General features: G+C 42.4%; 1 protein-coding gene across 1 annotated transcript in view; it reads left to right on the top strand.

Moving 5' to 3' along the window:
• The window catches only part of igsf9bb (immunoglobulin superfamily, member 9Bb), a gene marked incomplete at its 3' end in the record, with an annotated part of 145,290 nt that overhangs the window by 98,339 nt on the left and 22,422 nt on the right, over window positions 1–24,529 (top strand). Inside the window, exons 8-15 of the mRNA XM_083985924.1 lie at window positions 2,794–2,936; window positions 3,715–3,855; window positions 3,949–4,065; window positions 4,648–4,798; window positions 7,879–8,002; window positions 13,682–13,857; window positions 18,461–18,687; window positions 24,035–24,119. Coding sequence (XP_083842050.1) covers window positions 2,794–2,936; window positions 3,715–3,855; window positions 3,949–4,065; window positions 4,648–4,798; window positions 7,879–8,002; window positions 13,682–13,857; window positions 18,461–18,687; window positions 24,035–24,119 — 1,164 coding nt within the window. The remainder of the gene's footprint in view (window positions 1–2,793; window positions 2,937–3,714; window positions 3,856–3,948; window positions 4,066–4,647; window positions 4,799–7,878; window positions 8,003–13,681; window positions 13,858–18,460; window positions 18,688–24,034; window positions 24,120–24,529) is intronic.

The raw sequence follows: 24,529 nt of genomic DNA, 5'->3' as shown, positions 1-24,529 counted from the left end.
TAGTGTTAATTAGCAATTGTTAGCACTGTCACAGTGAGCATGGACTGATGTATAGATAGATACTTGCTACAAGCGTTGATGAAGGAGGGTGGGTGGAATTTTGAGGTGGGATGTTTGCTTCAGTGCATGTTCGGAAATCATCAGTACAACTTATGGAGTAAAAAATGTGAAAATCTTTCTGTGTGTGTGTGTTACAAGCAGCAGCTGCATGACAGTTACATACTTTAAACTAACAGGCAAATTAGATCTACTATTAATTTCATGCTACAAATAAGAAGTTACCACATTCAAGTCAAATACCATGGTGACATTTAATGATAGTCATTGCCCCGACCCTGGAGACGGTAGCTGGTGCTGCATGTATCTCTCTGCAACAGTCCTGACTGAGTCCAGACTCCTGCCAACCACAGAGCCCACATGTTTGACCACATTCGACATCCACCACTGACTGATAGAACATGAGCAGCATTTCACTGCAGACGTCAAAGGACCTGAGCCTCCTGAGGAAGAAGAGTCGGCTGTGAGGACATCAGTCCATCTCCTCGGTCTTGGAGGTGTTCTGTTCTTATCGCTCCGTTCAATAAGGCCATTGTCAGATCCCTGAACTCCTCTTTCTGCCTTGTTACTGATTCACGACGTAACAGCTGTATCGTCCGGGTATTTCTGGATGTGGTTAGAGAGTCAGACAATGTTGGGAAAGTTCACTTTCTACATGAACTAGTTCAAAGTTCAGTTCACAAATGTTTAAATGAACTAGTTCAGTTCATAGTTCACAGTTCCAAAAATGAACTAGTTCAATACGTTGCTGCGAGCTTATTTAAAAAAAAAATATTGCCACAGCCCATATAGAACCACAGACAGCATTTATTTGATCAGTTTTAACACTGAAAACATGTGTCAGATTTCATCTTCGTATCCAATTTTAAATCCTTATCCAACCAGGGTTTACATTAGCGGTGCGACACTGTGGTGGCTGGTGTTGCCAGATTGGGTGGCCTTTTTACGGTGTGTTGTAGCTGGGTTTTCACCTGGAAGGCTCTATGTAAATCTGGCAAACTCTTGAAGTCATGCTGTCAGAGAGCGCTGTTCACAAATGCCAGAATGTTCATCAAGCGGAAATTCAGAACATTCAGTTCACGTTCACCCAAAATATGAATGAGTTCATGAATGATCGTTCATTGGGTGTTTGTCTTGCCTTTCGGCCCCTAAAATGCGAGAATTGCCAAGAAAATCTGTAATGTTCAGGCTCCCTAGGTTGAAATCCATGTGGTTTTACAAGCTGTTCCTTCAGTTGTCTTCCAGTGATGTAACTAGTTTTGGAATTTGCATAACCCCACCCCTACCTGGTACTGTAGAAGGGGCGGGGCAAGCAGTGGTTCATATGCATTCAAAGGGACAGACACTGAAACCAGCCATTCTGAACAGGGCTGTTTTGAGAGGATGAAAAGAGCTGTGATGTTTGATCCTTGGGGGATTGGTCACAGACATGTCTTAGGCCCCGTCCAGACAAATCCGTTTTTTTCGAATCTGGATAGATACTTTATCGGATTGGCCTCGCGTCCACACGGATCTGGCGTTTTCGGGGGGTAAAAACGGTATTTTTTGAAAACGGGTCCCAGAGTTGGAAAATTTGAAAACGCCGCCCCAGCGTTTTCGTCTGGACGGCCAAAACAGATTTTTTCTGAAACGTTGATGTCATACCCCCCACTGCTCTACCTGTAACCTGAGACACACCGCTACAGCGGCTACACAATATGGACGTAACAACAACAACGGCCGACTACCGTCAGGTCGCTCAGACGCTGCGGCTGAATCGCGCCTGTTTAATCATCACTGATCGTCATATTTACTCTGACACGACTCCCTGTCAACATTTAATCCCATGTTTGAGTTTAAATCATAGATGTTTGAATACAGAGGGGGACTTAAGTGTTTATGTGTGGCAGCGCTACAGCGCCACACACGCTCCACACACGCCTGCAGTATGTACAGTAGTACAGCGTTTTGGGTCGTTTTCACTGGATCCGTGTGGACGCAGATATTTCTGGAAACGATGCCGTGTTTACGGAGATTTTTTTCAAAACGATTAAGAAAAAGATCGGATTCGGTGAAGCCGCGTATTCGTCTGGACGGGGCCTTAAAAACACCTGGGAACTATTTTAATTTGTGGAAAAGTGGCATAATATGTCTCCTTTAAAGTCAGCCAGATACAGAGTGAACAGGAACAGGAGTGTGAACAGTTCCCTGTGGAGCCGCAGTGTTGCTCATCACTGTCCCGAAGACACAGATACTGTACATACACAGCATGTTAGCAAAGTTTGCATTGCTGTAGACTTTAACAGCTCTCTGCAGCTCTGTGATTTTTTTCTACATCCAAGTTGCATAAAGAAAGTTTTATGCTTTTTAACTATCGCAGCTGTGTATGCTGAACACTGAGTGTATCACACATGCACGAGAACAGATTGCAGTGAGATTTGATCATGTTAAAGTCTTGTCTGCTCTGCCGCGTGCCGTCATGTACACCACGCTGCTCGTTTAATTGCAGTCGCCGAATAAACCTGATGTGCTGGGGGTTCGTTTGTGTCTCCACAAACACACAAACGCTGCTCTGAGACCAGCTGTGCTCCACATAAATTCATTTATTGTTTTATGTCGAGCCCGCATCCCATAAAGTGTGATTTCCCAATCTTCTCTACACAGCTATTATAATCACCAGGCACCAGACCTCCCAAAGCTGCGGACATATTTTACCACTCATGTTTTTCTCTCTCTTCTCTCTGTGTTTGTTACCAGATCCTGCCCGCGTGGTAAACATGCCATCCGTCATCTACGTGGCCATTGGTCTGCCCGGCTTCATCCGCTGTCCTGTCGATGCCAACCCCCCTGTAACACTGGTTAAGTGGAAGAAAGATGGTCTCCCCCTGCGGATAGAGAAGGTGAGTCTGTGCAGCGTTGCGGTGAGTCCACTCAGACCGAACAAGTGCAGCGTGTCTTTGGTTCACATCTTCATTTACTGTGTTTTTTTCCTCTTCAGTACCACTTTTTTTCATTTCCAAATCCGAGGAGCAGTTGTTTATCGCCACACAGTGTGTGTATATAAAAATGTATAAAATTGATTTTCCAATCATTGCAATCTGGGCTAAATAATGTCCATTTAGTCACTCAGTTTGTCAGTTAGTTAGTTAGATAGTTAGTTATTTAGTTAGTTAGTTACCTCATCCCACAACGCAACATGAGTTCAGATATTAGAAAGTTGTCAAACAGTTAAACACAGTGTCTGATAACAAATGAACATTACTCATAAACATTGAACATAACAATGACAGTCCCTTGCTCTCATGAGAAATGGACATGAATTCAGAAATTTGTAACAATTTTGAAATTTTTTTAGGAACACACTGTTCGAAAAATAGAAAATTAATGAGTCGTCTATATTGGTTGCCTAGCAACGACTATTGTTATTTTTTGTAAAGTATGTGTGTGTATATGAATGTGAAGCATTACTATAAAGTGTTTGGAACTGTGTGTCTGGCTGGCTATATAATGTATATGGCTATATAAATGCAGTACATTTAGCATTTTTGCATTAGAATGAATGGAGGTCAAAATGACCTCTTGGCGGTTCTAGGAGTACATGAAATGTTGGCGGTTCTAGTGTTATTGTTGGCCTGAGCAACACCTGATACAAACTGTCCGTGTCTCCTCCATCCACAGTACCCTGGTTGGAGCCAAATGGAGGATGGGAGCATCCGTGTGGCAGAGGTGACAGAGGACTCCCTCGGCACCTATACCTGCATGCCTTACAACGCCCTGGGTTCCATGGGATGGTCCACTCCCGCTCCCCTGGTGCTAAAGGTAAATGCTCGGTCATAAATGATTCCTAAACTAGCAAAACCACTCTGCAGGAGAATGTCCGCCTCATCAATCTTTCACTTTCCCTCTGGACAGGACCCTCCCAAATTCTCAGTGGTTCCTGGAGGGGAGTACAGGCAGGAGGCCGGGAGAGAGCTGGTCATCCCCTGTGAGGCGGAGGGAGACCCTTTTCCCAACATCACATGGAGGAAGGTCAGACCTCCTCCTCCTCCTCCTCCTCCTCCTCTATCTCTTCACGCTCTGCACATAATTTGTTCACTAAATGTTCTGTATCAAGCTGTTTTATCATCAACACTACGTTCCTGCGTTTTCCATTGTTTTCTCAGATCGGAATTACTCAAACTTCTGTGTGCCATTTTAATCACATTTTAATGACGTCTGTAAAATACACAATCGAGGGAACATATTAGATTCTCTCAATTGTCTGCCTGATTATAAGGCATCTTTAATCTTGCTCACTGACTACTCTGTGATGAGCTATTGTTGCTGTCTCCCACTTACCAAATCCAGAACTCATCATTCTGTATAATTGCGTACTTCAGTTAAATATTGAAAGCAATATTACTGCAGTAGATTTCAGAATGAAGAATGTTATTTCTGAGTGACGGCTAAACTGTTGTCTTGTGTTGTTTTATTGTGGCCTCTTCAAAGTTGTGAATCTTTCATTGTGCACCTCTGTCTCTGTCTGTCTCTCTCTGTCTGTCTCTGTCTCTCTCTCTCTATCTGTCTGTGACTCTGTCTGTGACTCTGTCTGTGTTCCTGGGTTGACTGCAGGTCGGGAAGCCCAGTAAAAGTAAGCACAATGTTCTGCCCCGAGGCAGCTTACAGTTCAAGTCACTCACTAAGGAGGACCACGGGGAGTGGGAGTGTGTCGCCACCAATGTTGCCACGAGCATCACTGCCAGCACGCACGTCCAAGTCATAGGTACAAAACACGTACACGGATGCACACACACATACACACACATGTAGATGCAAACATATGATGTACATAGCATTAGATTCTCTTATTTTAGGAAGTGCTGTCACTTTGCTGCTACTGTTGGTGGTAGGACTGTCACAATTATTACATAGTTGCCTGATCACAATTATTTGAGCCAACAGCAATTATTCTCCATAATCTGTATATAACAGCTGGATGAAACTATTTCCATCACTGTTTTCTTGTTGTTTTCCACCGTTTGAGGTTTGACTGGTCCTCTTTTATTGACATCATCACGTTGTGCCCCCTTATTCTGCTGCTATGGTTTAATGACACATGAGTGGAGCCATACACGGTTTATCTGGAGGAGCTTCAGTTCTAATATTCGACGACTGCATTTTGATGAACATCTATGGACATCAGCATCATTGATTTAGTTGCAAAGCCTAAAGTCAAACAGAAATGCAGTTTTTATTTATATGTTCCGATGTTTAATGCCAATAAATGGCTCTTTTTCATGAGTTGCGTATGTATTAATAAATTATGTTTAGGCTTATACTATAATAGTGGCATAAAATTATCAAAAAAGGACAATTAAATTGTCAATTGCAAGTTTTTGTATGGCAATTAAAGCAGAAGTAAGCAATATTTTTGTGTTAATATAAGTCTTAAATAGTTATATCTTCCGACAGCAATCACTTACATAGAGTGTTTGGACCGAAACACGGGTCTGTCAGTCACTCTGCTCTGCTGTAAGCCGAGGAGAAAACTTTTCTCGTATCCTACAATTTTTATCCAATGAGGAGAGAGAACGGCATGAAGGGCTGTGCATGTGTGCAGCCTGGTGCAGCCAAGGGATGCACGTGAATGTGGTGACGTAGGGACGAGGACTGTTATGGTGCGTTCAAGGCAACCCGTAACTCGTGTTTTTCCGACCTGTGAAGTCGTACCAGTTCAATCTGGTACGAGTTCACGGGTCGGAAGTTACGAGTGGCCGTTATAGTGACTTTCACAGGTAAAACAGGTCGGAAAAACACGAGTGGGTTGCCTGGAACGCTACAAAGTCGTAAGTTGTGACTTGAAGCTGTAATTTACGGTTTCAAAAGCCTGCCTGGAACGCAGCATTACCCAAAACGACCGGATCGCTTACTTCTGCTTTAATCATCAGTTAAAATATCATGATTGTGACAGGCCCAGTTGCCCAGTCCTCCATTTACTGAGAGCACATACAGTAGTATAGCATTTCAAAAGGTGTGTGCTTCATTTCAGACACATGCAGACAGAGGGGTTTCTGGTTCATTTGCTATCAAAATTGTAAGCTAGCATCAGATTTCAACCGCTGTAGCTACCTCGCTAATTAAGCAAATATGTAACCTGTAACCCCACAAATGAGTCCACTGTGACACACTCCTTAGCTCTGGTTTAGAATTGTAGACACTTAATTGCTATTCCAGACATGTGGTCACAGAGTGGCTCAGGGAGAGTGAGAAGAAGGGAGGCTGTACGGAAGACAAACAATATAGTATATAACTAAATAATATAGTATGTAACTGAAAGCTAAGTAAGCAGTTTTAGCCAGGTAAACAGATGAGTGCATGTTTGTTTTGGAGGCGTGTAGGCAGAAGTAGTGTTGTGGTCTCAAGACCAGTCTCGGTCTTGTCTCGGTCTCGGACGAGCTAGACACTCGCTGACTTTGGTTTATGTAAAATATTTCAATAACTTTAAGATAATTAAAATTGTTTAAAGTATCTGCTTATGTAACTATCTGAAAACTTGGTTGTACCAGTGTCAACAGTGGAGGAGACTTCAGCAGGTTCTGTGCTGTGTTCTTCTGTTCAGTCCAAACTTTGTTTACATGAAATATGGTTTAGATTTTATTTAAAATGATCTTTTTGGTTGAGGAATAATGTAAATATCAGGACACATTATTATTATGAGGACTGGTACTGAATACAGTACTGGTCTTGAAAATGGTCTGGCATTGGTTTGGTCTCAGTCTCGACCCCGTCAAAGTCTTGGTCTTGGTTTTGATGTGCTCTGGTCTTGGTCTTGACCATAGACTGTAAAAAGAATGGACGTAGCGTCCGTGACGTCACCCATTGGTTTTAGGGAGTCGTTTTTGTGACTCAAATATGGCGGCCTGAACAGCGCCATGTTGGATTGGCCGGCCGAGAACCCGCCCACTGGCCTCGAAGCAGCTGTCCACGGAGCTGCTCGGACCTGTCACTCAATGTTTCCGCGCCCTAATTGGCCAGAGTTTTAACCTAATAACAGTAAAACGGTAGAGTTAAAAAAAATTCACCCCCCTCAGAGTGTGTGCGGGGGTAGAAATTATCGATTGAGATGAAAAAACGTTCTGACAGGCACATGTTTATTGAGGATGTAAAGTCGGCGATTTTAACATGGGGGTCCATGGAGAATGCTCCCTTCTGACACCAGCCCCCAGAGGAATCCGAGGGGATTGCAGTTTTTTGAACGCGGAAGTGAGCTTCACTTCTCAGACCGACAACTGCCCCCTTGGTCTTGACTCGGTCTCGGGTTAGGTGGTCTTGACCACAACACTAGTAAACGCTAAATTGCTTTACCAGACATTTAGTGGCTCAGGGAGAGTGAAAAGAAGGGAGGTTGTACTAGAAACCAACAATAGTATATAACTAAGCTAAGACTTAGTGGGGTGTGGACGTCAGCAGTTTAAGACAGGTAGCTAAGCAGCACATGGTAGAATGTATGTGTGCTTTGGAGGTGTATGGGCAGAAGGAAGGTGATATCAGAACAGACGGATGCCAGCAGCTCTTATAGTCTGTACGGCCCAGGTGACCTGCATCTGCTAACGTTACAGTAAATGAACATTTTTTAGATGACATCAAGCAAACTTTTTATATCCCAGTTATTTTCAGTTATTTTCTCAGCTCAGCGCTGCACTGGGCTTACAGGCTGCTGAGAAATACATTATAGGTTGAGCTCCCAGTAAATTTCTTTGACAAGTAAAATGAATGCCCTGCACCACAGCAGGGCTGCTCGGTGACTAATGCGCCCTTTTAACGGCTCCTTTCTCTCTCTCTCACTGTTTCCCCTCCCCACAGGCACAAGCCCCCATGCCCCCACCGGCGTCCACGCGGTGGCATCCTCCACCTGGGCTAATGTGTCCTGGGAGGTGGGCTACGATGGCGGCTTCCAACAGACATTCTCAGTCTGGTATGGCCATGTGTGAGTCATCCCAGCATGCTTTGCTTCCTGCTTTTTTATTTTTCTCTTCTTCTTCGTCTTCTTCCTCCAATACTTCCTGTGTTGTTTCTTAAAAAATGTCTTTTCCAGGGTTGTGTTCAGAACAGTTGAGATGGAAAAACGTGGCGGGTCCAGTGTGAGTGAGTTTTTCTCCTGTAATCTTTGGGATTTCTGGAACGCTTCGAACCTGTTGCAACTAAACTGAACATGACCCAGACCTTTCTTTCCTGCTGTTGTTGTTGCTGCTGCCGCCGCTGCTGCTGCTGCTGCTTTGCTGCTGCTTAACTGAGGAAAAGGCCTGAGCTGTAAAGTGTCATTCATCAGATAAATTGAGATTTTAGCCATCACTGGCTCATTATTAAATCAAATAGCCATTATTGCCATTGCAACAAACACCATGCAACAAGATTTGCGGTGCCCCATCTATTCTAGAGCTAAGAGGACACCATCAAAAACACACAGGAAAGAAATTACTACAATCATACAAAAAGTAAAAAATACAGTCATACAGTTAGTAGATGTATCACTTTATTTATGTGGGAATGATTTTCCACTGTGTGTGTGTGTGCGTGTGTGTGTGTTTGTGAGCATGTCAGAAAGGAGAAACAGCTCTATTATAATGATCCACAGCTCTGTCTGAAGTGTGTGGCACAAAGCCATGTAATATCTTTTGTGCTGTTTTAACAGTAGAAAACACAGCGCTGTGAATGGTGTGATGTGATGTGTGAGGAATTGTACTTAATCTCTCCTATTCATGGGAGAGTTTTAGGAGAGTCATCCAATCAACCAACCACAGCGCCGTCTCCCAGCTAGTGCACTAGAAGTAGCACAAATACACATTGATGTATTGCTATTGTGGTAGCTTTCCTTTCTGGAAGTCAAATAAGCCACTAAGGAGCTGTGGGAACAATATTTAATTGTACATGAATGAAAAGGAGATGCAATTCTGTTTTTTTTAAAGTATATACTTCAACAAAAAATTGAATTACATTGGTCATACAGTAGAATAACTATGTGCTACTGCTCCTAACACAGCTCTCATCCAGACTGCTGTGGCTGCACGTGACGTCGCTCACTACATTAACCAAAGGAGCATGAACATCAAATATACATACATTATTTGTGTACATTTATACAACCCAGTCTTATATAAAAGGCTGGATATATAAACTGTGATTTACATCTACACATTATGGCTCTTGTAGCTATTATAATGGAGCAATGTTTCACAGAGTTGTGGCCAGTTGATCCCTTAGGCTGTCTTTACACTACATGGTTCAAGTGGCACAACTCCGATTTTTTCCTTTCAAGTGGCACAAACGTGTAAACGTGAAAAAAACACATGGAATCGGATATTGTGAGATCGGACAATATCAGGCCCCTGTCATATGTGGAAATATAAATCTGATACATATCGGATACCTTCCAATACATCCGTTGTCTAAACAGACAGATCGGATCTTTCCTGGCAATGCGTGTCGTACGTCATCAATACTAATATTAATTCCCGTGCCCACACATTTCCTGTGATTAAAGGGATAGTTCACCCAAAATTCAAGGGGGGCTCGGCACAGCACTGCACTGTCCTATGACGGTAGCAAACGGGGCTCACTTTTCTTCGTCCAAAAAGACACACCAAAAAACATCCAAATACCTCCACACAGCTCGTCTGTAATGTCCCTCTTGTATTGAAGCTCCAACATGAGAAGTTGTTCCGAAAGAAATTAAATAAGTATATTTTAAACTCATTTGTAGCGGAAGCTCCCAGTGTCTCAGTTCACTACTTTGCCTGTGTCTGTGAAAATCTGGCGCGATTTGCATTAACACCCAGTTCACGGCTCTGAAAATCGCGCAAGATTCCGGCAGAGCAACACTGGGAGCTTCCGCTACAAACAAGCTTAAAACATATACTTATTTAATTTTTTTCAGAACAATTTCTCATGTTGGGGCTTCAATACAAGAGGGACATTACAGACGAGCTGTGTGGAGGTATTTGGATGTTTTTTGGTGTGTCTTTTAGGACGAAGAAAAGTGAGCCCCGTTCGCAACCGTCATAGACATGCAGTGCTGCACGGAGCCCCGCTGTAACTCAGAGAAGCCACGGAGGACTCTGAAACTTCTCCCAGCCCTTAGTCGACATGAGGGTGAGTAGATAATGAGTGAAATTTGAATTTTGGGTGAACTATCCCTTTAACACGTGGGTCTGACCTGGACTACCATGGCCAGCTGTGGCCAGCTGTGGTCACTGTCACAGGAATTATTACACTGTTTCATTTTCGTGGCGTCCGTGTGGCTGTTTTTTTTTTTTCATCACTAGTTCTTGTTTTCATATAACATTCATTTATATGTGGATCGAGGGCAAAGGAGATGATGGTGACGGATGGTGGCACAACTGTCACTGTCACTGTCATCTCCACACAATCATGCACATCTCACAATAGGTCGGCTCCACACAGGCACTTCACTAACTTTATTTTGTAAGGACAGACTAGATGTACAGTATGTGGATATAAACTCTGAGCACCAGACTTGTATTTGTATTATAACGTGACCTAATAAATTTCCCGCCTTTAAAAAAGGTTCACTAGTTTATTTCCTCGTCAGCGGGTTGTTTCACACAAGCAAAGCAGATGTAAAAGCAGATATCAGATATGGGTCACATCTGACAGAGCATATAAATAGACAGTCAAAAAAATCAGATATAGGCAACAAATCAGAATTGGGCATCAAGGCCTGTCGTATAAAGACAGCCTGTATTGTCACCGACCAGTGACGGGTAGAGGAAGGTCTGAGTGAACATTGCAGTGCTCACAGCTCTGCAGTGAAGTGACGGCACAAATAACGTTAGAAACATGTGAAGTTACGTGAGAGGTGTGAATATATCTTCGGTTCACTAGGAAACTGTTGACAAATTCAGGTGAAGAGTGGATAATACTGGGGGGGGGGGGCTTCATACAGGAGACATAATGACACACCATGTTACACAACACACGACATGTCACCAAGGAGCTCTGACCTTCTCAGGCGGTATTGCTCCACCTGACTCATCGCAGCGTCTAAGTGCAGTTACAACACACGCTGTTTGTGTGTAACAAGCAGTGTGGCAAATATTACTCTCTATACAATTTCCCCTTAAAGGGATATTTCAACATTTTGGCAAATTCACCTATTGCTATAATCCCTGTAGTCTTAGCAGTAGGTTCATCACCTTTAATTGTCGGTGCAAGCTGTTTTTAGATCGGCGGGGCAGAGCCGCGAGCTGCTCAGCTAACGCAATGGAGGCTAATAGGATTTCTACGTTTCCCTCATCAAACTACAATCCAACAACTCCAAAATGCACTCGTGAACAAGTTGTGACCTGCACATTCACCACGCTATGAAAAAATTACGTATAATTATGTAACATTACAACACATGAAGCAAATACCCGGAACTACTTTCGCTTTTGAAATCACCCCGCCAGGCAGCCGCGTCGGGAATGTAGTTCCAGTTATGTATTTACCTTGAAAACAACTCTGTCTCGTAACGTTCTGTTATTATCTCATATCACGGTGAATGTGCAGGTCACAAGTTGTCCACAAGAGCATTATGGAGTTGTGAATTTGATGAGGGAAAGGCGAAACAGCTTGCACCGACAATTAAAGGTAATGTACCTACTCCTAAAACTATAGGGATTATTGGCTATAGGCAAATTTGCGAAATATCAATCATGCAGTCACTTTTTGCTGCCTGAAGATAGCAACAGATCCAGTGTACCTGATCACAACTCTTTAACACCAATTCATTAATGCCAACACTGATGAGCACAAGTGTATTTGACTGCTGCAAAGGAAACTGACATCTACAGTCTTGCTGCCACTACTGTGAATTCTGCCACTGGACTTGAGTTTGCTCTATTCATCTTCCCCGTCTTTGCACTTCACCAGGACTCTAACAGAACCTTTTTCCAACTCATGGCCCACTTGAAAATCAAAAGATGAACGTTGGCGACCCGGAATGTCACATCCGACCCTGTGACAATACAAAGGCCAAGTAATATCCACAGGATTGAACTGAGAGCAGGGACAGTTCAGCTTTTCTTTTCACATGTCTGTTGTTCATTCTCTGTCTGACTCGTTCCTTTTAAGAAAAAAAAACCCAGCTCAAATTAATGATATTCATATTGATGCCAGAAACCTGTGAGTGGAGCGGCTTTGGGCTGCATCCATCAGAGTCAGTTGTCAGGTGGGCCGTGCCTCTGCAGTCCTGCTGTGATTTTAAAGAGGATTTTAACTTTTAAATTAATTTCTCTCGCTGCGGATGAAGAGTGGCTCTCCAAACACTGTCCAAACACACTGAGCCAGAGCACCACAGCACATACACCACAGGTTTTCCAGGACTTTTTGGAACAGGTGTCTTCAACGTACGTTTTCCAGTTTTCCAATTGATGGAGAGATGGAGCAGGGACTATATTGTATAAAATTGTGTATTATATTAAACTGGGCCCAATGCCATGTATAAACATACCATGTTATTGTGCATTCACTACTAAGCTTTTCAAATAATATGATATGATAATATAATAATCATGCAGACAAGCTATTCAAATTGATGTTTTTATTTGAAACATAAACAGGATTCCCACATGTCCTTGAAGACCTGGAAAACCTGGAAAATGATTGACCAATTTTCCAGTCATGGGAAACATGGAAAATGAGAAAAAAAGTCAAATGTCCTGGAAAAGCTTGAGCTGTCCGGAAAAATTATTTATCATCAGCTACCAGAACTCTATTTGACTTTTCCAAATAAGTACCTAAAGCGAGAAAGAGTTGATCAAATATTATCATATAATTTCCAAGCATGTAAGAGATTATTTCATAAATTAGAGCCATAGACTGCACATAATTATAATAATATGTTATAATAATAATGCAAATAGCAGTTGAAAATGTCCTGGAAAAGTCGTGGAAAATGATTTCAAGAAAAGAGTGGGAACCCTGATAAATGTGGAAACTAAAATATATAAAACACCGCCTCATCAGCCAAAACTTCCATGACCCCCCTGCAGCACCTCCGTGGAACCCCTAGGGGTCACGGGCCCCCTGTTGAAGACCTCTGTTTTAGAACAAACTGTGACACATTTCACTAATGGAGAGCTAGATGTCTAACTGTACAAACTGTATTAGTGATATCAGTGAGTGAGTGTGCACTGTGCAGCTGTTGGGAACATAAAGTACATAAACATCAGACTGTATAAGCAGATACAGACACATGCATGTGCTGATATCTACACTGAACCATGTAGCAGCATCACATGTTTCATTCTGTGATCTGATGCAGGTGTGCACATGTTTCTAATATCATAGTTTATCATATTTTAAATATGTGTGTGTGTGTGTGTGTGTGTGGATGGCATGGGCAAACTGCAAAGCTAAGTGGAGCATGGGCTTATTACCATTGAGTGATAGTCGTGTTGTGAATGAAGTCAACAGTTGGTGTTATATATGATTTCTAAATGTGAGATCAGTGATGGGGCCAGAGCTGCTGCAGAAATCGGTGCAGTGTGATGATGACTCTGAACTTTTACCAGAATCTAAAACCTCCTATTTTTCTCCCTCTCCACACCCTCATGTATGATGTGATTCTTTCCTGCGTGTCCTCTCTCCCCCCTCTCCTCCGCAGGCTGAAGAGGGAGCATCTGGGTCCACATGACTGGCTTTCCGTACCTGTGCCTGGAGGCCACGACTGGATGCTGGTGCCCGGTTTGGAGCCGGAGACCACGTACCAGTTCAGCGTCCTGGCCACCAACAAGCTCGGCACGGGCCCCTTCAGCGAGGTTGTCACTGTGAACACATTAGGTGAGAACGCTTCCCTCGCTTTTCCAGGCGAGGAGGAAGAAATCAGCATCTGTCTAAATTAAAATCTCTTGGATTATGATGTTCAGTCGCAGGAAAGATGGTGAAAAGCGTAAAGAATTTGCATGATGAATTTTTAATAATAGGAATAATAAATGTGATGAAATTTGATGAAGCTAATGTTCCAGATGAGATTAGTGCTGCGGCGTGGTGCTGTAAATGAAGTCTGACACGTTAACGGTTTGTGCCTTCAGTGCTGGAAAATCCAAACAACACCCTCTATCAAAGAGCTGCTAAAGAATTCAGCAGCAGCAGATGTTTTATTACCTTTCATTTTCACATTTTACCCTCATGTCTACAGGTGTTCCCTCAGAAAATATCACACTAGAAACAAAAATGAAAAACACTCACTGCCATAGCAAAGGAGAGACTGATTCTAGATCAGGTTTCGAGGTTATAAACCCTCCTGTTAAGTCACTATAGGAATAAATTAGAGGACAGCTGTAAAATTTATAAAGTCTTAAACTATCCGGCCAAATTCGATCTCTAATTGGGATTTCCCTGAGACAAGACATGATTTCACCAAATTCTCACTCTGTTAAACTCAGATTAAAGGACAGTTCCAGGCAAATTCAACTCGGGGCTGTATTTTCCTAACATTTTAGGTCTAAAAGAAGGAACCTGATTTCCAGTTTAATTGCTTCTGTTTGGCGGTAGTTGTGTCTGTCCCCGCATCGCCACGGCAGCAATGAATGGGAGCGGATTGAAGTTCCGCTGCTTAGGCTGTTTACATCCCTCAAAACCATCAGATGGCGACTCAAACATGCACCGAGAAGTTTATTTACTTCAAGCAAGTCAAGAGTTGATATTCCTGTGTTTATGACACAAACGGGAGCTTCCGACTGCACGTGAACACACCGAGCACGTCAAATTGGGTCTTGTGCAAGACTTTGAATTAGATCTAGTTTTACAAACATGTCGGCTTGCTTGAAGTAAATAAACTTCTCGGTGCATGTTTGGGTAGCCATCTGACGCTGTCTGTAGAAAAAATTGTGGCTTTGAGGGATGTAAACAGCCTAAGTAGCGGAACTTGCTCTCATTCATCGCTGCCGCGGCGATGCGGGGACAGACACAACTACCGCAAAACAGGAGCAATTAAACTGAAAATCTTCAGATTCCTTCTTTTAGACCTAAAATGATAGGAAAATACACCCCCGAGTTGAATTTGCCCGGAATTGTAATTTAAGTGGGATATTACGTTATCAGTATAGTGGATATCATTCATTATTAGTGTGACATAACCATGACATTCAAAAGCAGCATTATACTTTATCTATTGAAATGCTGAACTGCCTGCTACCTTTGGTCCGGGCGTTTAGATCCGAGTGTCCCACCTGAGCTCTGTGCCATAGCGCATAACCCTCCTCCAGCTCAGTGAATAACAGCAGGTATCCCAGTTACCTGCTCAGATAAGACAGTGAGCTGCACCTGCTGCCAAACACTGATCACAGCAGCTCTTCCTCGTTTGCCGAGGTTTTATGATAAACCAAATTTAATTTTGTCCTTTTCCTCATAGGCCTATCTCCTCATCTTCTCTTCACTTCATCTGTTCTCTTCTCTTTTACCAACCACGTTTACTTTCTCATAGATAATCTCCTACGTTTCTTCTGCTACAGCTCGACAACATGTTTATTTGCCCCTCTCTATTAATCCATCGGATCAAATTTTCATTCTGCATTTTGCGGCCATCCAGCTCTCTGTCAACACGCTCCATGGCGGAAGCGATTACCATGCGCAAAACACTCATCTAAATACTGTGGTTTGCGCGTGTTACTCTTAGTAGATCACTTCCCTTTTGGGGGTCAGCCCTATGTTCCCACAGCCCAATGATCCCACAGCCCTATGTTCCCTCAGGTTTATGTTGCCTCATTTCTAAGAATTTTCTCAAAATGAAACTCTAAGTCAAGTCATTTTTATTTTAAAGGGATGATTCAACCTGAGAGTAATTTCAACCTAGGGTCCTTTGCACCATGACCTTGAGCCAAACCCCCCCCCCCAGAAGCTTGTTTTCCCTTGCTTGAACAGTTGCTCGAATCAGCTCTAAATTACCCCACTAATAATGTCCGGAATTCCTGGTGTACTTACTGTACAAACTTTCTAATGCTTTGTTTACTACTACTAACACTAACTCATGGAGGTGGGTTTAATTTCGGTATAAGGGTTCATCACTCAACCCTATGTTGGAGTAGTGGTGTTGGAAGGGGTCAGCCCTGTGTTCCCAGGGCCCTATGTTCCCAGATTTAGCTAAAAGCTACATTACATCTGTAGTCAACTGCTACTGGATAATAGGTTGGGTGTAACTGACTACCAAATTGGGAGAAATGGGGATAAAATCTGATGCAAATTGATCATAAAGGAAATGTCGGAACATAGGGCCTAATTTTGGAAAGAAAAAAAAACCTTAGAAATGAGGGAACATAGGGCTGAGGGAACGTAGGGCTGAGGGAACATAGGGCTGTGGGAACATAGGGCTGAGGGAACATAGGGCTGAGGGAACATAGGGCTGTGGGAACATAGGACTGTGGGAACATAGGCACTCTCCCCTATTTTGCATGCGCTAACCAAACACGCAAAATCTGTCCAGGATCATGCAATTTAGCGCCCCTTATCTGGGATCTTAGCAGATCTGACCCTATTTATTTTCCTCACAGAGGAGAGAAAGATATATTTATTTTAAGTGTAAATGAAGCTGTCGCAGATTATTACTTAAAGATAAATGACACACTGAAAATTGGGATAACTAACCACACTGTGTGACCTTCTGTGTCGGCCAAGGAGCAGAAACAAAGAAGACAAAGCATTGGGCTCAGGGGCTGCTTGTTATCTTTTCCTCCTTCAGTGGTTCTTTTGACAGTCTCCCACCATGCATTTGCAAGTCAAATATCCTGACATATACAGTATTTTAGAGCTTAATTTTATTTTGTAAAAAGAAATGCTCATATGTTCCGTCATAATACAGCAGCTCATATAAAAGTGAAAGCAAACTTTTAAAATACAAAGTTGAGAAGACCGGCTGCACGGAGTGGACTTTAAGGATAGACATGGCCGGGACGGGAGCTGGAGAGATGAAATGTTTATGAAATGGTCTTAAAAGATTCAAGGGCTCCGAGATGAAGTGTGAATTTTATGCATGTTAGAGATGCATTTGGAATAAAACCTTAATCACATCTAGTCGCAGTTCAAGATGCTTGTACATGTCAGCGTCAAAGTGAGAAATGATTCATCCCCACCATACTGCTGGTGTCCCTCACAAGTCTCTAACACACATCACATCCTTCCTGATCAGGCCTGGACAGTAACATTCATTTGACAAATGCACTTAAGTACTTTTACGTATCTGTACTTTACTTGGGAATTATTCATTTGAAAGCTTCTGGCTTTCACTCCGCTACAATTTTAAACACTTAGCAGCTTTTAGTCTGTGGAATTAACTTTTTTTTTTTTTACTTTGAAAATTTGATAGACCAGACTTCACAGGAAATAGACCAAAAAGATCCTCCACCAGAGACCATGTCATTATCTGAGGCTTAGTTTTGAAATTCTTGAAATATAGAAAGACTCCTTACATGTTTAAAGGGAATTTGTTATGGAAATATCACTTTTTGAAGGCTTTCTAATACATATTTGGGTGTTTGTCTTGCCTTTTGGCCTCCAAAATGTGAGAACTGACAAATAAATCTGTAATGTTCAGACTCCCTAGGATGAAATCCATGTGGTTTTACCAGCTGTTCCCTAAGTTGTCTTCCAGTGATGTAACTATTTTTCAATTTTGCATAACCCCAACGCTACCTGGTACCAGTAGAAGGGGCGGGGCAAGCAGTGGTTCATTTGCATTTAAAGGGACAGACACTGAAACCAGCCGTTCTGAACAGGGCTGTTTTGAGAGGATGAAAAGAGCTGTGATGTTTGATCCTTGGGGTATTTTGACCGAGGCATGTCACAGACATGTCTTTAAGACACCTGGGAACTATTTTAATTTGTGGAAAAGGGGCATAATATGTCTCCTTTAATGTCCTCAATTTCTTTCTTTTTTTAATATATTTTTTGGGCTTTTTCGCCTTTTTAATGACAGGGTAGCTCAGAGAGAGACAGGAAATGGGAGGCAGAGGTGGGGAATGACACGCAGGATAGGGCCGCTCAGCGCGGGATTCGAACCGGGGTCACCTGTAGTGAGGACTATAGCCTCAACACATGGGGCGGGTGCTCTACCAACTGAGCTAAACACCGCCTAATGTCCTCAATCCCCCCCCCCCAAAAAAAAAAAAAAATTTAAAAAAAACAACAACTTGTTTCATTAGTATCCGTTTTGTAGCATATTCTACTTTTTTTTCATTCTGCATGTCCTACAGGTGCATTAGTGCCATGGAATGTGTTGACATAAAAATGTACTATACTTTTGAATACTCTGCTACAACTAAAATAAAGTTCTCCAGTTCTTAAACTTAAACACAGCTTTAACTTGTACTGGAGTAATGTTTGACCATAAGGATCTGTGCTCTGACATGTGTGTGCTTTGTCCACCTCTGACCCTGATGTGCTCTTCCAGTATTTCCTATAAGTACCCCTGAACCATTGGTGCTGCTTACCCCACCACGGTGCCTCACAGCCAATCGCACGCAGCAGGGAGTCCTGCTCACCTGGATCCCGCCTGCCAATCACACAGCACCTATCCAGCATTATGTCATGGAGTTCCGCCTGGGGGAGCGATGGGAGGTCCTGGACGACGGCATTCCTGCCGGGGAGACAGAGCTGCTGGCTCGAGACCTCATCCAGGTAACAGACAGGACGGGTACTGTGGGCTTTACACACGGTGCTACACAAGACCTACATCTGCCTGCTGCAGGCAAAGGAGGCCACACGGACATCTGGGATAGTGGTGGGTTAACCCTTTAGTGAGCAAAAAACCATATTTGGTAAACCAATCATCAAAGATCAGGCTACATCACACATAGTCACATCATGGCATGTGACCAATCAGCAGTGGGAGGGAGCATGTCAAACTTCAGCGTTCTTCTAAAATTGCTGATATTGGTAAACTATAACTGATTTCTAATTGAACCATATTTTACTGTAAGATTTGCATCAAGATACTGTAAAAAGCATGTATACAATATATAACTGTAAATAGCAAAGGATTATGGGAAAATATTTGGTCATACTCTAATTCTTCCCCACTGTGAACCCATTTACAGTGAAGTGTAAATGAAGCTTAATTAATTGAAAAAAGCACTTATACCACAATACTATGATTGAAAAACAGTACTAATACTGCAAATGAATACAGATAATAGCAATTCAGTAAAATACTGTAAATGAAAATACTGTAAATAGGAATACTGTGAAAATACTGTAAATGAAAATACTCTAAAAGTACTGTAAATGAACATTATGTAAAAATACTGAAAATGTTTTACCCTTGACGGGCGAGTAATCATACATGGAAACTTCACTGACCTTGATTTACAATATAAGCATGAAAAATACTGAAAATAGTGACACAAGAAAACAAGTCTTGTAGTATCCTTCTATAACACTCCAGGGCTGAAATGATGCATTTCCAAGTATTTCTGTAAATGCCCTAGAAAGGGCTCTCAGAAAAGATGTTACACACCTCTCCAGACCGAGGCTGAAATCTCTATGATATAATCACAGCTCAAACAGTATACTGTATGTGGACCATGTAGCAAAACCCTCCTCAGGCTGTGTTAAACACTCAAACACACATTTGACATAAATCTTCTCAAATGCTTCTCTCTTCACTTGAAACAGGAAGTAGAGCCCTGAATTAGCCGTTAAAGCTGAAGGAGAAGTGATGTATTTCCCGGGTAAGTTTCTGGTTAATCAGGCTTACTGTTTGGTTAACCAACTCCCACTCAGCCAATTCATCTGTAACAACCGAGCGTTACTCATCCTTTTAAAATATGTATGATGACATCATAATAAAACCCTATACAGATGCCATAGCACAGATAAAATCACCATTAAGATGTCCCAGGTCAACACGTCCCCTCTATGCAGGGGGCTTTTCGCTTCACTGAGGTGTGTTGTCTTCTGCTGCAAGTCCGCCTCCATCCTTTATCTCAGCTCCTCGTCTTACGCTCTGAAATAGATATCTCCTCAAAGCAATCAGATAAGACACTAAGATTTTGAGAGGCCTCTTAGAGGACAGCTTCACTTCCACATACACGCGTTAAAGTGACAATAACCCACAGCCTTACTTATGTTAACAAAGTGGAGTGGCTTCAACAGCTAATTCAGGAGCCCTAAATTGTCTGTTGACTTTCATTTGGACTCAAAGACAAGTGTTTAAAATGACCTTTAATAACGTAAAGGTACATTATTCTCATACTGACTGAAATATACAACATTTCAGCAAAGTGGGGGGTTATTGTCAGACTGAACATAGAGTATGAAAATAAAATAATATCAGGATTTCCCCATAACACTAGAAAATACACACAGATTAAAGATCAAGTTTGATTTGTTCCCCCAGCATTTTAAAGATGCAAATGCTGCATCACCAGTTCAAAACCTCAGTAACACAATGTTTATAATAAAGTAGAGGTTTTACATCAAGTCTTCAGAAATAATTTGATGTTAGATCTATTAAAAAACAGTTGCTACTTCTGAAGAGGACCGACTTCTGTCATGGGGGAAGCAGAACGTTACGAGACTGAGTTGTTTTTGAGGCAAATGCAGAGATTGCTTCCCGAAAAACTGCCCCCGACAGGAACGTGCATCAGCGTTTTTGCATGAATTTACCCAAAAAACAAATCTGTCTCGTAACGTTCCGTCTCATAGCGTGGTGAATGTGCAGGTCACAACTTGTCCACCAGAGCGTTTTGGAGTTGTTGGATTGTGTATTTGATGAGTTTGATGAGGGAAACCAAGAAATCCCATTAGCCTCTTTAGCATAGTTCTGAGCAGCTCGTGGCTCTGCTCCACCGTTCTAAAAACAGCTTGCACCGACAATTAAAGGTAATGAACCTACTCCTATGACTATAGCGATTATGGCAATGGGCCAATTTGCCAAAATGTTGAATTATCCCTTTTAAAGTTATTGAATTACATTACATAAATCAAAGTGCGTGAGTGACAGAAACCATTCACACTCACATTCACACCTGTGGTCAATAGAGTCAGTAGTGTCTGTATGTGTAATGAACTTGTCAACGTGAGGCAACGTTCACACTCCGAAGGCAAAGTTGATTTGTTCCTTAATGCACTAAAGTACCCAGATCAGATTTTTTGCATAATACTGTGCTGCCTTTTCCACCTTGGTTGTCATAGTAACAGTGCACGCCGACTAGGCTCACTTTTCTGACCATCTCGGTGGATTTTACTGCTTAGCAACTCTCGTGTTTATTTCATGTGTGGCGTTGCAGAACACCTGCATGTAGCCTACTGAAGCCACAGCTGAAACATGAAGTCCAACATACACACACACACACATGCTGCTAAAATATTAATTATGAACAACAATCTGCCTTTCAGGGGACAATCATTTTCTCAAAGCCAGGAGCAAAGGAAAACCAACATATCGTCCATATGACTGATTCATGAGCTCTGACACTGTGCTTCTGTCTCGGCGTTTCACATCTCGCTCCTGTCGGCTAATTCTCCTCCCATGACACGTTAAAGCTTCTTTCTTTAATCTAACCACCACTTTCAGCTCCATGCAGATGCTTTTATCTCTCTCTCTCTCTCTCTCTCTCTCCGCTGCACAGCAAACACCCACACACACTCCACAGCTCTCCACACGCACGCACAGTGCACACGCTCTACCTAGCGCTACCTAGCTTGTGTAACTTTTGCTGCAAATCTCTGGCCGCATCAGCCGAGTGATCCTCCAGTTCAGTTGTCACCGTGTATGGATTAAGTTACACGGTTGTAGGTGCTGCGGCCTGCCGGAGTGCCCTTGAGCACTCGAGCCGCCGACTGAGCTGGCGTAGCAACATCAAGCGGCAGCACATCAATGAAAGAGAGATCCTAAAAGGCTTAATGTGTCTTTTCATAACGACTTAGTCATAGGTGCTTTATCCATCTCAGCCACATTAATCTTTCATTATGATATTCACATAATCAGCACATTCATTTTCTATTGAGATTCTTGTCATGCTGTTGAAGCGCTCTTTCTCTCCCCCTCTCTTTTACATGTTGTTCTCATTATCGCTCAACCTCTTGATGGTTTTCACATAAGTCGAAAAGCCACTCGAAGCTCATTTGCTTCCATTTATTGAAGTTCATCATCATTGTGCTGCTTGGATATCAGTGAATGTCCCTTATTCCTGATTTCTCATTGCACGTCTGTTACACAGGCAGGCTCGTGTTGCACAGTTTTTTAAAAAAGGATCATGTCGTCTTTTTTTATTGTATATGTTCCTCTTCCTGTGCAACATGTATCACATTTCGCTGTTGTTGACAGTTCACAGGTTCAGGTGTGCTATTCTAGTAGCAGAGATAGTTCTGGTGAGCTCACTTCTCTCCAACTCCACACCTCCAGATTTTTTTTTTCCCGAGTCAGCTGACTCTGATTCAAGTGACATCACTGTCATCAGACTTCACACAGCTCCCTCTGGAGACACATACAGTATGGCTCCATACCACTGGTTCAGACACACTCTGATGTGCAATATTGATGGCGTATTCATTATAAAGGATTCTCACTATACCCTCACTACACCTAAAAACCTTTATGAAAATAAATAAATAAATAAATGCAGCCTTAATGGAAGCAGCATGTTACAGTATTGCTGTATCCTACATTTCATACTGCAAATTGTTGCCATCTTTTATAAGACCATAGTTTGGTAAATGGTGAATGCTCAAGCCTCTCTAACTCTCTGTTCAGGATAACCCTGATGTAGGGATGTCACCATTACTTGTTTGCACAATGAATCGCAATATTTAATGCCACAATCAATTAATCGTAAAGATTCCTCAATACCATAACTTTCCAAAAAAGATTATGTCAGAACTGTATCAGCAGATCAGCGCAACTCACATGGAACGAAAAATAAACTTACATGTAAAGGTCCAGTGTGTAATAATTGGCAAGGTTTATTGGCAAAATCTGAACTACCCATCAATATATTATATAAGTGTATGATTGCTATAAAATAAAATTTGTTTTGTTTTCGTAGCCTTATAATTATTCTTTAATATACAGTATTCTGTGTATTCTTGCGCCGCCTGGAAAATCCAGCCAGTCAGAGAGCACTTTTCAGTAGTAAGTAAGCGGAAGGGAAGAAGAAGGAGTAGGAAACAGCAGACATACCGTGAAGCAGTTTAGATCTTCACCTCATCGCTCCATGCTCCTGAAATACTCCCAGTTGTCCCAGTCCCAAGAGTTTTTGTCCTCTGAGGCCACCGTCACTTTGCCGACGGGAGGGGTGAGTGCGAGCGAGCGAGTAAGCGCTGCGATCTAGACGCTAGATGTCAGCGCCCCCCCCCCCATTTTACACACTGGACCTTTAAACATTTCGTACACATGACAAATAATCACTGAAGTAAATTCAAACATTTCCCCTAGGGGATTAATAATTGGTCCTGTATTAATACATACTTATATAAATAGTAATGTCATTATATTTTGATTTTATTAGATTTTTATACATTCATGGTGTTGTGAAATTAATTAATGCAGAATAATCGTAATTCCGTGATTATTTCTCTGCCAATAATTGTATAAGAAAATCTATAATCGTGAAATCCTACCCTGATGACATTTCTATGGCATTATCATAATTTTGTGTATGTGTGTGTGTAAAGTGTGTGAAAACGTTGGTGTGCCCTTGGATCAGAGAACTGAATCACACCAGATTGAGTTTAACCGTAACAAGTGACTCCATCGTTGCTCTGGCCCAGTTATAATACTCCTTTACCTTCATTTTCAACCTTTCACATCATATACAGTGAATGATGGCACTAAGACTTAATAGTGACTGTTAGACTCAGCTGCACTATTTATTTTGCCCCACAAAGCCCTGAGGCTCAGCTCTCAGGCCGGTCTTTGGAGGATCCTGCAGCCTGTTCAAACCTCCCTGCCACCAGACATCACAGTAGATCCTGACTCTTCTCCCTCTGATGGCCGTACGTCTCTGTTCTTCTGCTCCTACAGGAGGCCTGGTACGAGTTCCGCGTCATGGCCGTCATGGACGACATGATCAGCGAGCCCAGCAATGTAGTAGGCGTGTCCAGCACAGGTAAGCCGTCGCATCATCATCATCAAACAGGCACGAGAAAGCTGTAAGAAATAAAGGACAGATGTTGATGTGAATTCAGAGGAGCTTTTTTTTCATATCAGCGCTGGGATTGATCCTGATCCTGACAACCTCTGGCTGCAACCTGCCTCTGTAACCTCGGGCTATATCTGAACAGTTGGGAGCTGAGGAGGGGCTCTGGATGTATTGCACACGCAGCAGCTCCCAACTTTACATTTTGGCCCACTCAGCACTATTAAATTTAAGCTTGCTTTACATGCACGCTGCTTTGTAGCATCCTGAAAAGTATGACATCATCCCCCTGCCTGTCTTCCCGCAGATTGCATTGCGTCGTGCGGCTCTGTGCTCATTAAAGCTTGTCTTCTTTTGGTGGAAATGAAAGACTGAAATGT

This window comes from Trachurus trachurus, assembly GCF_905171665.1.
Source record: "Trachurus trachurus genome assembly, chromosome: 14".
NCBI lineage: Eukaryota > Metazoa > Chordata > Actinopteri > Carangiformes > Carangidae > Trachurus > Trachurus trachurus.
The sequence above is the reverse complement of the archived record's forward strand: the minus strand, read 5'-3'. Positions and strand labels throughout refer to the sequence as shown.